The sequence below is a fragment of the Lichenostomus cassidix genome, chromosome 1 (genome assembly GCF_008360975.1).
Source record: "Lichenostomus cassidix isolate B80296 chromosome 1, HeHo_3.0, whole genome shotgun sequence".
Taxonomy (NCBI): domain Eukaryota; kingdom Metazoa; phylum Chordata; class Aves; order Passeriformes; family Meliphagidae; genus Lichenostomus; species Lichenostomus cassidix.
This window is the reverse complement of record NC_139479.1, coordinates 2,173,317-2,188,869: the sequence shown is the minus strand read 5'-3', so window position 1 is coordinate 2,188,869 and position 15,553 is coordinate 2,173,317. Positions and strand designations below refer to the sequence as shown.

The 15,553-nt window shown below is 48.0% G+C and overlaps 4 protein-coding genes across 5 annotated transcripts in view; 3 read left to right on the top strand and 1 right to left on the bottom strand.

The window, feature by feature from the left end:
- Positions 1-3,457, bottom strand: part of TTC3 (tetratricopeptide repeat domain 3) — a 45,781-nt gene extending 42,324 nt beyond the window's left edge. Inside the window, exons 1-3 of the mRNA XM_085081133.1 lie at positions 3,440-3,457; positions 2,781-2,866; positions 680-722 (exon numbers count right to left, since the gene is read on the bottom strand). Coding sequence (XP_084937259.1) covers positions 680-722; positions 2,781-2,855 — 118 coding nt within the window. The 5' untranslated portion in view covers positions 2,856-2,866; positions 3,440-3,457. The remainder of the gene's footprint in view (positions 1-679; positions 723-2,780; positions 2,867-3,439) is intronic.
- A 116-nt stretch (positions 3,458-3,573) lies between these two features.
- On the top strand, positions 3,574-6,888 carry PIGP (phosphatidylinositol glycan anchor biosynthesis class P). The gene is made up of 5 exons (XM_085080111.1): positions 3,574-3,634; positions 3,886-3,986; positions 5,384-5,456; positions 5,941-6,059; positions 6,305-6,888. Exons 1-5 carry the CDS (start codon positions 3,600-3,602, stop codon positions 6,433-6,435), a joined length of 459 nt encoding a protein of 152 aa, XP_084936237.1. The 5' UTR covers positions 3,574-3,599; the 3' UTR covers positions 6,436-6,888.
- A 3,072-nt stretch (positions 6,889-9,960) lies between these two features.
- LOC146444049 (uncharacterized) overlaps positions 9,961-15,553 on the top strand; it is a 280,352-nt gene continuing 274,759 nt past the window's right edge. For both annotated transcript variants that reach the window (XR_014855901.1, XM_085078859.1), the window contains exon 1: positions 9,961-11,275. Coding sequence is in view for 1 of the 2 variants with exons in the window: in XM_085078859.1 (XP_084934985.1) it covers positions 11,057-11,275 (219 nt within the window). In the remaining variant the exon portion in view is untranslated. The remainder of the gene's footprint in view (positions 11,276-15,553) is intronic.
- LOC146444059 (uncharacterized) lies at positions 11,950-14,295 on the top strand. Its single transcript, XM_085072282.1, has 2 exons — positions 11,950-12,522; positions 13,006-14,295. Exons 1-2 carry the CDS (start codon positions 11,950-11,952, stop codon positions 13,864-13,866), a joined length of 1,434 nt encoding a protein of 477 aa, XP_084928408.1. The 3' UTR covers positions 13,867-14,295.

The following is a 15,553-nucleotide window of genomic DNA, read 5'->3' as shown; positions in this document are numbered from 1 at the left end:
CTGCATTTCCCAAAATCTGGCTGGGAAAGGCAGGGATGGAGGGGAATTCCAAGGGAAATTGGTGGCTTTGGGTGCTCTGAGGGAAATGGAAAGGGAAATTCAGTTTATTGGGGTGGCTTTGGGTGCTCTGAGGGAAATGAAAAGGGAAATTCAGTTTATTAGGGTGGCTTTGGGTACTCTCAGAGCAGAGCAGCATCACCTGAGGGTTTGAAAATAGACAAAAATTCCCTGTGCACAGTTGTTTGTCTGTTTATTCCCACGAATTTGTGCAGCAAATACAGTTTTGTATTTATATTTTGAATAACTCAAGCCACCTTCTTTTCTCCAACTATGAAAACTTTCTTAATTATTACTGCAAAACTTTACCTGCAAAAAAATAATAAATTTTGAGGTTGTCTTTAGATCTACATAGCTAAAACACAAATAATGAATGCAAGGATCTCCATCCTCACAGCATTAATTGCCTGCATCTATGTAAATATCACTAAATATTTAAGTTAAATTAGGTGAAAAAGATGAGAATTGTTGCAGGGTAAACACACCATAACAATGCTTCTGCTCAGAAATAATAATCCCCTCTTATTCAGGGCAAAATAAGGAAGAAAATAATAAACCCAACTAGCAATCAGAAGATCCAAAAGGCAGCAGAAATGTCAGATTATTGGTTTGGTTTCCATACCTGTTTTGGGATTAGGCATTGGCTGTCCAAACATTCCATGACCCTAAAGAGAAACACATTCTTGAATATTGCAAAGCGAAAAAGCACTCAAAGGAACCCAAACCAGGAACTGAGAAAGCATTTTGTTGGAGTTATTGAACACAATGGTTTAGAGAAAAAAAACCAATTATGTTTACCTGCATATCCATTTAAAAAGTGCTCATAAGTCAATGGTTATGAATGGACAGGAAAACCTTTACTCATTTAAACAGTATTTTCAATCACACCAGAACAGGAGTCTAGAAATTAGTAATTCAAAAATCAGGCAGCAAAATCATGTTCAAGAGTACCTGACTAAACACATTAAAAAAATGTAATAAAAATATTTTTAAAAGAGTTTTGGACAGTGTACGTACAATTAAATAAAAACATATATATCAAAATGAGTGGAGTAGTTGATTTAGTATTTTGTGTTACTTTTAAGGGGTTTAAACCCTATATGAGCACCACAAGCTGAAGAATAAATGATTTATTCTGATTTACAGATCCCTACAAAGTCTGATAGTCTAACAAACATTGTAAATATGCAATTTAATGAACACTCTGTATCACAGGAAATGCTGCATTATCATTTCTCTGCCATCCAGAGCTATTTCTAAATTATAAAACTGATATATTTCACAGGCCAGACCACATAATAACATAGAGGGAAAAAAAAAAAAAACCTGTGATTTCAAACTCAGCTTATCTTGAAAGACAACTCACACCTCTTGAAGAGCTTTGTTTTGGCAACAGCACAGACACAAAAAATTCTTCTATAACTGCTATAAATAAAACCTGAATGGATTCACAGCTCTGCTGGTACCAGTCCCTTAGAAAAGCAGAGCTTTACAAAGAAAAAATTCAATTTACCTGAACTTTTCATTCCTGCCTGGGGAGAACAATAGGCCAGAGCTTGAATTTCCCAAGAGATAAATAAGCCCTGATTGAGCTCTCCAAGCAGCACAAATATGAACTAGCACAGGGATTTCTGAGACTCTTTAAGCAGAGCAAGAAGAGGAAAATAAAAAGTATTCTTGGAAGTATCAAACCAGAAGTGTGCTGCAGTTTTTCTTCAGAAAAAGCACAGCAGTAACTGAGAGGGAAAATTTACCAGGAATGGGAGGGACAGGACACAGGGAATGGCTGCAAAGTGCCAGAGGGCAGGGAGAGATGGGATCTTGGGAATTAGGAATTGTTTCCTGGCAGGGTGGGGAGGCCCTGGGATGGAATTCCCAGAGAAGCTGTGGCTGCCCCTGGATCCCTGGCAGTGTCCAAGGCCAGGTTGGACATTGGGCTTGGAGCAGCCTGGGACAGTGGAAGGTGTCCCTGCCATGGCTGGGGTGGCACTGGATGGGATTTAAGGTCTTTCCAACCCAAACCATTCTAGGATTCTGTGATTAAATAAGTAGAGCCTCACTGGGCACAAAGAAATACAGAAAAGTGGAAGAGATACCAAGGACAAGGACCAGGGCAATGCTGCAGTCACCCCACAGAGCTGAAACCCCACAAACCAAGAGCTGATTGCTGTGCAGTGAGAGGAGCTGATCTGCCAGGCTGAGGTGCAGCATCCCAAAAAGCTCCTGAGCACAGGAGCAACAGGTTGGGCAGGTTGTGCTGACAGGATCTACAGCTCAGTGCCTGTGCACCATCACTCAGACCTGGCTGACACAGGACACTCAGGCTCAGGTTCTACCCCATGGCAGAGCAAAATTAGTTGGTGTTTTTGCTAACAAATCATGTGCACTGTGACGTACCCTTACTCCCAACTTCAGGCTCCCAAAGATCCCAAAATTTCAAACTTTACAGCAGTTTGAATTAATCAACACTGGGAGTGACTCTGATCAAACAATCACAGAAAGGTTTGGGTTGGAAAGGATATTAAAGATGATCTCATTCCATGGCAGGGACACCTTGCACTGTCCCAGGCTGCTCCAAGCCCAATGTCCAGCCTGGCCTTGGACACTTCAGGGATCCAGGGGCAGCCACAGCTTCTCTGGACACCCTGGGCCAGTAGCAGATCCGAGTAGAAACTCTCTCAGAACGTCCTGCAAGTTTCCCATGGAGTTCCAACCCCACTTACCAGTTCAGAGTAAGATGGACCACCTCCGAGAAAAGACAGGGCTGGAAAGTCGGCTATGGACAGAGGATCAGCCATGGTACATCACCCTGAAAGAAAGACGAGGTGAGAGGAAGGCAAGAGGCAAAGAACGGGTGCTTTGCAACACTTGAAATGGTCACATCCCTAAGTGTCACGTTGAAAGCAGAGGTTAATGCTGAAAACAGTCATGCTAACAGCAGCTAAAGGCGTGTGACATCGCCTAGCTGTGCTCTAGGGCTGTGACAGCACCCCGGGGGACGCACCGCCCCTGACAGGCAGCTGTAGCACTTTGTCCCGCCGGCTCGGGGAGCAGCATCCCCGCAATCCCCGCTGCATCCCGGGATGCCCAGCACCGGGCAGACCCCGCCCCGTCCCAGCAGCTCCCGGGCTGCCCCCGCCGCCATCCCACCCCGGAAAGCCCTGGGCTGCCCGCTGGGGTGTATTTCCCACCCGCACAGCCCTGTCCGTGCCGGAGCGCGCTTCCCCGTACGGCGCTCCGCCTCGGGCGGGCCGGGGGCGTGCGTCACCCTGCCGGACACAAACCGGGCAGCCAGCGGGGTGTCCCGGGCAGGGCGAGGCGCGGGGAAAGGCAGGCTGGCGAGCACCGGCTGCTCTATCCATTCCGCATCCCTCCTGCTCACCGCTCCGCTCCGCTCAGCGCTATCGCTCCTGCTGCGCCGCCGCTCCCGCCGCCCCAGCGCGCCCCGCCCGCCGGACGCACCGCCCATTGGCCGCCTGCCCTCCGACGTCACGGGCGCCGGCCAATCCGCGGGCCGTGCGCCTGCGCGCGCGCTCGGCCGGATGCGGGCGGCGCGGAGGCGGATGCGGGAGTGGGGGTAGGGAGCGCCTTCCTCCTTCCTGCCTTCCTCCTCCTCCTCCTCCTCCTCCTCCTCCTCCTCCTCCTCCTCCTCCTCCTCCTCCTGCTGTCCCGCGCGCTCCGGAGAGGAAAGGGGCAGAGCCGGGCGGGAGATGGAGGGATGCTGAGGGGGATGCGGCTCCCGCACCTGCAGGTACAGGGGGTTCCTCCATAGGAACTCCTCTGAAATCTCTAATCCTTCCTATCCTGTTCTCCGCCCTCCTCGCCAAGTTCAAGGGAAGAGCCGAGGATGGTTGAGAACTCCCCGGCGCCGCTGCCTGAAAGGGCAATATATGGATTTGCGCTTTTTCTGGGATCGTGGTTTGGCTTCAGTGAGTATCCCGGAACTGCTGAGTGCATCACCCCAGAGTGTTCCTTTGCTAATTCCCAACTGGAGCAGCTTGTCCAGGGAAGCTGTGGCTGCCCCTGGATCCCTGAAATGTCCAAGGCCAGGTTGGACATTGGGGCTTGGAGCAGCCTGGGACAGTGGAAGGTGTCCCTGCCATGGCTAGGGTGGCACTGGGTGATTTTTAATGTCCTTTCCAACCCAAACCATTCCATGATTCTCTAAGACGACCTGAAAGGAATTAAAATCCTGTTCCAGCTGTCAGGGCGATGGAGCACTCAGTGAGCATTGCTTACCACACCTGTCAGGGGTTACAGACATCTGCCATTGCCTGTTGTGATTTCCTCACACTTTGTTTGCCTTTAACCATATTACGGGATCTTTAACAGCATTACAAAGTCAAATTATTTGAAGAATCCTCTGCATTCTCATTTTAATCAGTTTTTTATTTGAATCACATACATTTTCACATTTAGCAAGTCCTGTAGGTAGTTGAGGTGTTACTTTCCCCAGTAAAATATTGGAAAAGATATTAGTCAGTCTGGTCAACAGCAGTGGAAAATTTTTGGGGTTCTGTCAGCTTTTCTCTGCTGGTGTGATGGGAAGTCAGCATTTCTGTGTGGATCCATCTCAGGACCAAGGTCTGAGAGGGCAGAAAACACTTTTTCAGCACAAGCAAAGGTGCTGCAAGGTCCTTTAGCCAAGTAACAAACCAGGAGTTTGCTGTGAGTCTTTCCCACCCTTGAGAAGTGAGGGGAGTTGGGTTCAGTTCCTCTCCCAGGAGCTGCTGTGGTTCTGTCCCTTGTGTCACTCTGTTTTGTGACCTCAAGTTCCCCTCAGGTTGTGGTAAACCTTTCTTTGAGTTGGTTGTTGCGAAGTGCAATTTCTGGGTATTGGTTTTGTTGACCTGAAAGTGATGAAATTTGCAAGAATGAGGAAGAATTTGCAGTAATTTCTCATTACAGTTCCACCCAAGCACTGCAATTGCACATGATTTTCCTCCAGTTCAATGACCACTGTGAGATCATTTTTTGCTTTAATATTATCTCTGTTCAGCTTCCTTTAGGCTCCTTTTACTGAGGTGTTTGGGGAGGTTTTTGGTTGGTTTTTGTTGTTTGTTGTTGTTCTGCAGTTCAGCTCTGGAGAAATTCTTGTCTGTCTCCACAGAAAATCAGAAATTAATATTAAAGCAAATATGAAAATTAATATTAAAGCATTAAATATTAAAGCTGCCATATAACCAGGGGCTGGGCAGGGCTGAGAGGCTCATTCTGCAATATTTTAGGAGAGGTTTTTTCATTTAAACAGCGTAAAAGCAAAACTTAGGAAGTCTAAAACAATATCAGGTCTTACTGTTGTGATTTTTTCAATTTTCTTGTGCAGTTTTGTACCTTATCTGGGCATATATTCCTGAGACTTGGCTCTTCTCCTTGGGACTGACATACTGGCCTCAAAAGTAAGTTCAGCCAATTCAGCTTTTTAATCTGATATCCTTCATTATTTTCAAATAACAAAACCTTTTTCTTAAAATAATGACTTTATATTAAATTTATTTTCCCCTGATGATAAAGGGCTGTAATGTTTGTGAAACATATTTTATGCAGATCAGTAGCTGTGGTGAAAATACAGTGAAAATGTTTCATTGGGTCATGGAAGAAATAATACTGGAATGTTTGATGCTAAATTTGGTATTTTGCTTTCAGGAAGTTTGCTGATGGAAATGCAGTAAACTTGAGGCCATAATTAAAAAATAAAACATCTTTTATTAGGGATTTACCTGATGGTTTTTACTAGTAGTCATTAATTTTGGGAGAGTCCAGGATCCATATTCAGAGGTGTTGTTTCTTTTCCTCATCCTAGACAAAATCCCAACATTAAAACTGCTTTGTCATTAAGCATGTGTTCCTCTGATATGAAAATTTTATTTTTTTTTCCCTCAGATATTGGGCAGTTGCTTTGCCTGTTTACCTGCTGGTTGCTGTAGGAATTGGTTATATTTTGCTTTTTGGGATTAACATGATGAGCACAGCTCCACTCAACTCCACCCACACCATCACAGGTAATTTTATTTCTGTCTTACTTAAGATTTTGATCCTTCACTGGTAATTCTGGAAATCTACAGAGAATATAAACCGAATTTTAAGCCTTGAGATATTTGAGTCCTTGGAAGTACCTGAAGAGAGCAGGGTGGGGTTTTCAGCATCCCTTAAAGCAGCTAAATTTATAGTCTTATATTGCCTTCTGTAACAGTTTTTGAGAGAAAAGAATCCTAAAGACATGAAATGTTCTCATTATCTTTTGTAGATAACTATGCAAGAAAGCAGCAGCAGAAGAAATTCCAAGAGGAAGCAATCCCAGCCTTGAGGGATATTCCCATCAGTGAAGTCAACAGAATGTTTTTCCTCTCAGAAAAAGGGATCTGCAATAGCAGATAATTGGTGATAAGATCTGTATGAACAAAGGATTAATAAAACTGTTACAGGATACTTAAAACCTCTCCAAGCTAAAAAAAAGAACAAAACAAAAAACTCTTTTAACTTTTTTTTTTTTCCTCTGAATTTCTAATTAAATTCATATGACCACATTTTATTATGATGCACTTTAATAACCTGCACTGCTCTGAGAATTATCCCCTAATAATTTATCTGGTCCTTCTTGTGGGTTTAAAAGTGTTCTTGCAGCTTTCTGCTTGGAATTCCCCTCTGAGAGGGAAAGAAACAGCTTTTGGACAGAGTTTAATTCTATTTCCCTTTGAATTCAGGGAGAGAAACTGTGTTGTGCCAGTCAAACCCTTGAGGATCTTTTTTTTATTATTAATTGGAAGTGTTTGCATTGTAAATATACAGTTTTCCTTTGTAAATATTAATAAAATGTGGCTGATTTTCACATGTTCACCGTTTTCTTGTGGTTCTGTGAGGTTTCTCCTGGGTTAAGGTGTATAATTCCATTTTCCTTCACACAATCCTTTATTCAGTAAAATATGTTGATCCTCCACTCCCCCAAATGATCAGATTTACTGAATTACCAACAATACCAGCAATGAGAAAGGTGGGCTGTGAAGATTTGCTGAAACAAGTCTTGAAATTACATTTTTAAACCATTTTTAAGGATATTGAAAACTAAGTTCAAGGAAATAGCTGCAAATAAAGGAACTGACAGGTGCATGTTTGTTATAGCTCAAGGTTAAGTGGTTCAGATGTTTTTTAAACAGTGAATTCTCTTTTTTTTTTCTTTATTTCCTTTCTTCCAAGTGTCACAAACTCAGTTATCTGAAGGACTCAAGGTTATTTGGGTTATTTGATTATAAAGCCCAGTGAATTACTATTTATTAAGCCTCTAACCAACTTCAGACCAGCAGGGAATTCAGTTAAAAATGCCACTATTTCATTAAAAGATAAGAAATTTGTGAGAATTTCTGTGAAAAATATCATGCCAATTCTTTAGAAATTCATCAAAATTATCAATTGCTCTGGAAAGTTTTAAGACCTGGTAACAATCAGTTTGGTATGAATATAAAATCTATAGTTGGTTGGGTTTTCTGCCTGAATTTGAAGGAAAAATCTCCATGCTCAGTATTCCAGGTAGGATTAAAATCCCTTCTTAATGAAGGAAAAAAAACCTTTTCAACATTTCCCTCTGAAATTCTGAATTTTAGGTGTATCATCATTGGGGGGAATTTTAGAAGAACGAATTTTTGTCAAAGCCCAATGGCTGTGAATTGGAACAACACTGATTTGTGTGGGAGTTTTAGAATTATTAGTGAAGTTTTGGGGTTTAGTTTGCTGCTGTTTCTCACTCCTGCCACCATTCTGTCCTCTCATTAATTTCAATTTTCACATTTAAACACCCAAAAACACGCTGAATTCCTGATTTGCTGATCAGCACACATGCAGATGTGTTTACTCTCTTGTCACTTCCCTCCTCACACGACAGACACCGAAGTATTGACTCTAATCTTCCTTTCCTGGGTGGTTTTCCACCCAAATGAAATTCCATTTCGTTTGGAATTCTGCCTTTGACAACAAGTGAAGGCCACATTCCCGGGATCATTTGATGGAAGGATTAATTTAGTCCCTTGTTCAGGAGAGCCAAATCCCTTCAGGATCAAGGAAAGCTACTGGAAAATGCCCTGAAGCCCCTGAAAGCACACCAATTAAAGGACTGTAAACCTTGGGCAAAGATTGTATCAGTGATGAATCTGCCATTTCATTTCTCTGCAGACCCCACAATTATGGGAAAACCAACAGTGAGGAGGCAAAGGAGGGGCTGTTTGTTTAAGGAGAACTTGCAGGCATGAAACTCAATCTTTGCTTTGCTGTCACTGCTGCTTCAAAGGCACCAGAGTGACCTTTTCTGCAGCTTGGGCAGGTTTGACACTTCAGAAATTGCCTCTGTGAGCAAAATAAAAGCAGGTGATGTGGAGTTTGGGGGAGGAGAAATGTGTTGAGGGGAATTGGGGATCCACAGGTCTTGGTTGTGACTGTGACTGAGGAGAAGATACTCAGCTCTGCAAAGAGTGGATTTTGGATGTAGACTTATGTAAATTTTGCCATAGGTATTCAGAAAAAAAAATTTCACCCCACATGATTGAAGAGTGGTGCTTCTCTTTACAAAACATAGCTGCTCAAAGACTGGATATCAGGTGTCCATTCTTCTCAGAGACTGGGGGGAAAACTAAATAAATAAAGGGCAAAAACCTAAATTTGCCCTCATTTTCACCTTTCTGACTTACTGCTGGCACAACTGGTAGAGTTCAACCAACTGCATTGTCCCTGCTGGAATAAACCCAGGGATGAAATTCAGCCTTAATTTAAATGCACCTTCTTGGATTCTCCTGCAGTTTTTATCCTGCTGGAGACTGGTGGGATTTTACACATCTTGCTGTGAACATCACCTTGTGAGGCAGAATCCTCCAGGTGGGACTGGAAGAAATTTGTGTGTAAATGTGTCACAAAAAAATAACTGAGGGGCCTGAATTTCAATGGAATGGGGTGTACCAGAGGGAAGAATGGAGCGGTGATTGCCAAATTTGGGTCTTTCCATTTTAGCTGGAAAGGGAAGGGTGGTACAGCGTGGATGCTCCAAGGGATGGAGCAGCTCTGCTGGGAGGAAAGGCTGGCAGAGCTGGGATTGTTCAGCCTGGAGAGGAGAAGCTTTGGGGTGACCTCATTGTGGCCTTTTGGGGCCTGAAGGAGCTGCAGGAAACATGGAGAGAGACAATTGCCAAGGGCTGCAGGGACAGGACACAGGGAATGGCTGCAAAGTGCCAGAGGGCAGGGAGAGATGGGATCTTGGGAATTAGGAATTGTTCCCTGGCAGGGTGGGGAGGCCCTGGGATGGAATACCCAGAGAAGCTGTGGCTGCCCCTGGATCCCTGGCAGTGTCCAAGGCCAGGTTGGACATTGGGGCTTGGAGCAGCCTGGGACAGTGGAAGGTGTCCCTGCAGGGGTGGCACTGGATGGGATTTAAGGTCCCTCTCAGCCCAAACCTGGTGTGACTCTGTGAAATCCCATTTGCCATCAGCCTCACATGGGAAAATGTCTGCTCAAGCTGCCTGGGATGGAGCTGGGTGTTGGATTTGGGACAGATCTCCCCCTTGGCCTCTCTGGCAGTGATCAGACTGGTCAATATTGATCACTGATCAATAATGTCAGATTGATTCCCTGGACAGGCAGTGATTTCACCTCTCCAGGTCTTTCTTTCCTCTGCCTGCCCTGGCTGGAGCTGTGTGAGCTCCCCACTGACCCACAGCCCCACACCATGTACAGCCCTTTCCCTCCTCCACCCCACAGCCCTGGGAAAGCAATTCCAAGGAAATATTTTAGATTGATGGGTTGGTTTTGCTTGCCCCAGTGGTTGGTAGCAGGGAGGACACAAAGATGGCTCCTGGGAGAAGCTGCTAGATGTTTCCACCATGTCCAGCAGAGCTAACCCCTGATGGCTCTGAAGATGATGGACAGGCGACTGGCCAAGGCTGGGCCCATTAGAGATGTTAGTTATGCCTCTGAGATAACAGATTGGAGAAGAAATCCAAACAAATGCACACACAGTTTTTCCTGTAGCCAGAGAAGAGGAGGAGGTGAGAACATGTGAGGGAACAACATGGAGACACCAAGGTCAGTGCAGAAGGAGGGCAGGAGGTGCTCCAGGCGCTGGAGATGAATTTGCTCTGCAGGCCGTGGGGATGAGCATGGTGAGGCAGCTGTGCCCCTGCAGCCCATGGGCTCCATGGGGGTGCAGAGATCACCCCCAGCCCGTGGGGAGGAGGTGACCACGCCGCAGTGGGAGGATGGCTGCAGGAGGCTGTGATCAGTGGCAGAGCCATGGAGAGAGAGGCTCTGCTTGCAGGCTGGAGCAGCCTGGCCTGGGAGGATTGCAGCCCATGGATGAGGGAGCAAGGCTGCAGCAGTTTGGGAGGAGCTCACAGCGTGAGATTGGACCACGCTGGAGGAGTTCACACAGAACTGTCTCCTGCAGGAGGAACCCCACGGTGCAGCAGGGCAAGAACTCCTCTCCCTGAGCAGTGCAAGAAGATCTCGGTGATGAACTGAGCCAAACCCCCATGCCCTGTTCCCTGCACTGGTGGTGGGAAGGAGGGAGGGGTTGGGGGAAGAGTGGTGTCTTTAAGGGTTTATTTTTCTTCTCATTATCCTCCTCTGACTCTATTATGAGAAATAAATTCACTTTCAACTCTAAGTTGGGCCTGTTGTGCCCTTGGAGTGTTTTCTCCCGGCCTTTATCTCGACTCATGACCACTCTGTTAATTTGTTTCTTTTTCCCTCTGCCCTGCCCTGCTGTGGATGGCAGAGCAGTGAGCAGCACTGTGGGTGCTGTGTGTCCAGAATGGAAACCATGAGCACAGCGCAGCCTGCAAAGCCAGGGCTCTGCAGCGTGGGGCTGTCTGTGGGAGCCAAAGCCTCTCAGGGCTCTGGGCACAGCAGGGCCACAAGGCCACAAGGCCAGGGCTGCTCTGGGACACTTCCTGGCTGCTCTGTGCTGCTGGGGTGCCGCGTGTGGCCTTTGTGACACAGGCGCTTTGTGTCAGGGCCCTTTGTGATGCGGGACATGGTGGTGGCCAGAGACCTTTGTGACATCAGAGAGCCCCAGCCTGGCTGGGGGTATATAAGGGGCGCAGAGCCCTGGGCTGCCCCGTCCCAGGAGAGCAGCGTTCGGAGAAAAAAGCAGCTCTCGGGACTTGTCTGCGGTCGTCGAGCAGAGAGATTGTGGAGAAAGAAGATGGAAAAGAAGATGGAGAAGAAGATGGAGAAGGAGAAGGTGGAAAAGCAGAAGAACCCCAACTCCCAGCCTGCCCCGGGGCAGCTGTTGAGGAGACCAAGACCAGGGGCTGAGGTAGGAAGGACAGGCCAGGGGACAGACAGGGCCAGGACCTTCGCCCTGCCAAGAAAGCCATCTCTGTCCCACGCCTCCTCCCCCTCCTCCTCCTCCTCGCAGATGAAGGTCAAGCTGCCCCCTGTGCACCTTGGGCAGCCAAAGGTTTGCCCCAAAAACACCAAACAGCAAAAAGTCCCACAGGTGGGGCTCAGGAAGCCTCAGGCAGAGCTGCAGGGCAGCTGGAGCCAGGCCCTGTCCCACCCTGGGGACAGGCTGACATCACGGCCACCTCTGCCACATCAGGCAAGGGTGACACGGCTGCCACCTCTGCCACGTCAGGCAAGGGTGACACGGTGACACGGCTGCCACCTCTGCCACGTCAGGCAAGGGTGACACGGCTGCCACCACTGCCCTGCCAGAAGAAGCCCAAGGACACTGAGAGCCGGGACACAGAGCTGGGCAGTGCAGGGGACAAGGGGCCAAAGCCCTGCAGCACCTGTCCTGGGCTGTACCCAGAGCTCTCCCCATACAGCCCTGTGCCCAGGGTGCTCCTGACCCCGCTCGGGGTGGCCCAGGAGGGCACAGCCAGTGTGTCCCCGAGCTGCCAGGTGTCACCAATGCCACCTCTGCCACCCATCCTCTCAGGGGCTCGAGCCAAGGAGCTCAGCCTCATGGGTTCAAGCGAGCCTCTTCCAGTGCACAGCACCTGTGAGGAGGAGCAGTCCCAAGTGGAACAAACCATCAAGGTCATTTCAGGGGACAGCACAAGTGACAAGGATCTCTTGTCTCCACAGTCAAGTGACCAGGGAAAAGATGGCCTCTTTTCCCAGCTAGAAGAGGCCATCGACCACTTTCCAGAGGACAGCCCAAGTGACAAGGTGCCGTCCAAAAGGGAAGAGGACATCAAAGTTGTTTCAGAGGACAGCAGCAGAGACCAGGGGCTGTCTGAAGTTGATGAGGCCATCAGGCTCTTCCCAGGGAACAGCCCAAGTGAGGAGGAGCTGTCCCAAACTGAAGAGGCCATCAATATCTTGTCAGATGACAGCACAAGTGACATGGAGCTGTCAGAAGATGACAAGGCCATCAGGCTCTTCCCAGGAGATGGCACAAGTGACGAGGAACTGTCCCTAGAGGGAGAAGACATTGAGGACCTTCCATTGGACAGCCCAAGTGACAAGGAGCTGTCTGAAGTTGGAGAGGCCATGGATGTCGTTCCAAGGGACAGCAACAGTGACCCAGCACTGTCCCCAGGGGAAGATGACAATCAGGTCTCTCCAAGGGACAGCACGAGTTACCAGGAACTGTCACCAGGGGAAGAAGCCATCGAAGTCATTCCAGGGGACAGGACAAGTGACAAGAAGCTGTCCCCAGTGGAAAATGGCAATGAGCTCTCCCGAGGGGACAAGAAAAGCTACAAGGAACTGTCCCAGGGTGAAGACACCCACCAAGAAGAGCTGTCCCAAGGGGAAAATGAGGATAAGAGGCTTTCCTCAGAAGACAGCAAACAAGACAAAGAGCTGTCTTTTGGGGAAAACTACAAAGTCCAGGACCTGTTCCTGTGGGAAGAAGAACAGCTCTCCCCATGGGAAGACTGGGAAGAACAGGATCAGGAAGAGCTCTCTTGGTGGGAAAAACAAGAGGATGAAGAGCTCTGCCATAGGGAAGAATGTGAGGATAAAGAGCTCCCTCAGTGGGGAGAACGTGAGGATGAAGAGCTGTCCCATCAGGAAGAACCTGAGGATGAAGAGCTCTCCCATCAGGAAGAACCTGAGGATGAAGAGCTCTCCCATCAGGAAGTATGTGAGGTTGAAGAGCTCTCCCATCAGGAGGAACCTGAGGAAGAAAAGCTCTCCCATCAGAAAGATGAGGACAAAGAGCTGACAAGGAAGACTCTGCTTGGTGGGATGGAGAGACCTGTAAGATCATCAATTGACCTGCTGGAACTGGAGAAAGTGTGGAGGAGGCAGAACATGCAGGAGTGTCTTAAAGGCAATTTGCCGAGCAGTTTTTGGGCTGAGGAAGAGAACAAAGCTGACAGACATCCACAAGTGTCCTATCTGGAGTGGTGCAAGGAGAAGGTGGAAGCCCAATGGCGAGAGCTGTTCAGCTCCGAGTCATCTCTGGGTTCCGATGTCGAGGACGATGTGCTTTCCACAGGGGAGCACTGCAGTGACCAAGAGCTGTCCCAAGATGCCATCCAGGACATCTGGAAAACACCCACGATGGGGGTGGATGGCAAAGACCCCCTGGAGGGACCCAGATGGGCTTATCCCAGAGCCTCTCCTGCCCCACGGACTCACATCGATGCCAAGCCAGCAGCTGCTGCCCCAGCCAGAGCTGCTGAGCTGGAGGAGCTTCCCGAGCCTCTCGCTCCCCAGGTGGCAGAGGCAGCACATTCTGCAGCCTCCCGAGACCAGGTGACAAAGGCACGGCACGAGGTCCCCAAGAAACGTCCCTCCCGCTTCAGGCGGGCACTGCGGGCTCTGCGCAGGCTGTTCCAGTGTCCCTGCCTGAGGCCACAGCCTGAGGAGTAGCTCAGGCAGGGCAGGGACAGCAGGGATTGCCCCCAGAGCCTCCCTCCTGTGGAACTATAGAGCACAGGGCTGCCAACAACAACGGGAGTTGGGGACAACAAACAGGGACAGGAAGATGAGGATGAGAACAATGAAGAGGAGGAAGAAGATGATGAAGAAGGTGAAGAGGAAGACAAGGAGAAGAAGACAAAGAGGACGACGCAGACAAAGAAAATTACTAAGAACAGGAAAAGGAATAATTTTGAACTACATAGAAGAAGAAGAATAGTAGTTAGAATAAGGACTAAGAAAACACATAGAAGTAGAAGAAGAGTTATAGGAATAAGAATAGCAGTAAGAATTGAACATACTTAGAAGAAGATGAAGAATTACAGGAATAAGAATAGGAATAAGAATTAAAAATTCATAGAAGAAGAGTAAGAAGAATAAGACTTTTAATTTAAAGATACTTAGAAAAAGGAGAAGAGTTATAGGAATAAGAATAAAAATTTAAAAATACATAGAAGAAGGAAAGAAGAAGAAGAGTAGTAAGTAGAAGAAGAATAAGTTAGAAGAATACTTTCATTCATTGAAAAGGCCTGCTGCAATGGAGTGAGGACAAGGAGCTGTCCCGAGTGGAAGAAGCCATCAACCACTTTCCTGGGGACAGCACAAGTGACCAGGGCCAGTCTGGAGTCAACAATGCCATCGAGTTTGTTCCAGAGGACAGCACGAGTCACCAGGAGCTGTCTGAAGTCAATGAGGCCATCAAGTTTGTTACAGGGGACAGCACAAGTGACCAGGAGCTGTCCCCAGGGAAAGGTGACACTGAACTCTCCCCAGGGGATAACAAAGGTTACAAGCAGTCTCAGGGTGAAGTCACCCAGGAAGAAGAGCTGTCCCCAGGGGAGAGTGACAGTGACAAAGAGAGCACTTCTCAATAGTAAGGACAGAGCTCTTAGCTCATCAACCAAACTGCCAGAACAACAGGAAATGCTGAGCTGTCACAAGGTGCTGAGTGGTGCCTGCTGGTGCCACAGCCGCAGGAGCAGCGCCAGGCCAGGCCAGCCTGGAGGTGGAGGCACAGCAGCTCCTGGGCAGACAAACATGCTGCTTGTGGCTCCTGCAGATCAGCACCACCAGCACAGCAAGCAGCAATCGGCCAAGAAGTGGCCATGGACTCTGGGGGGATCAAGAGCACCAGAGACCCCCAAAGCCACTGACCCTTTCCAGAAGGGTCTGAAAGAACAGACTGTGCAGGAGAACCAATTAGCACAGAGGTGAGAATCCCATTTCAGGGTGGGGAGCCCAGTCCATAAAAGGGTACCCAGCAAGCCCATGAGCCTGGACATCCAACAGCTGGATTGTTGCAGGAAGCAGGAGAGACAGCATCAGTGGGATCAACATGGGAACCAGGAGAGACATCACATCAACTGGATCAACATGGGAACCAGGAGTGACAACACATCAGCTGGATCAACACTGAACCAGGAGTGACAACACATCAGCTGGATCAACACTGAACCAGGAGTGACATCATATCAGCTGGATCAACATGGCAACCAGGAGAGACATCTCATCAGGTGGATCAACACTGGAACCAGGAGTGACAACACATCAGCCACAACCATGCTAGAACCAGGAGTGACATCTCATCAGCCAGCTCCATGCTGGAACCAGGAGTGACATGTCATCAGCTGGAATTTCG

Coding starts and splice junctions, on each gene's coding strand:
- LOC146444059 (XM_085072282.1), top strand. CDS start 11,950: ATGCCACCTCTGCCACCCATCCTCTCAGGGGCTCGAGCCAAGGAGCTC. Junction 12,523..13,005: donor GTGACAAGGAGCTGTCTGAA/GTTGGAGAGGCC, acceptor GAAGAATGTGAG/GATAAAGAGCTCCCTCAGTG.
- PIGP (XM_085080111.1), top strand. CDS start 3,600: ATGCGGGCGGCGCGGAGGCGGATGCGGGAGTGGGG. Junction 3,987..5,383: donor GGGATCGTGGTTTGGCTTCA/GTGAGTATCCCG, acceptor TTTCTTGTGCAG/TTTTGTACCTTATCTGGGCA. Junction 5,457..5,940: donor CTGACATACTGGCCTCAAAA/GTAAGTTCAGCC, acceptor TTTTTCCCTCAG/ATATTGGGCAGTTGCTTTGC.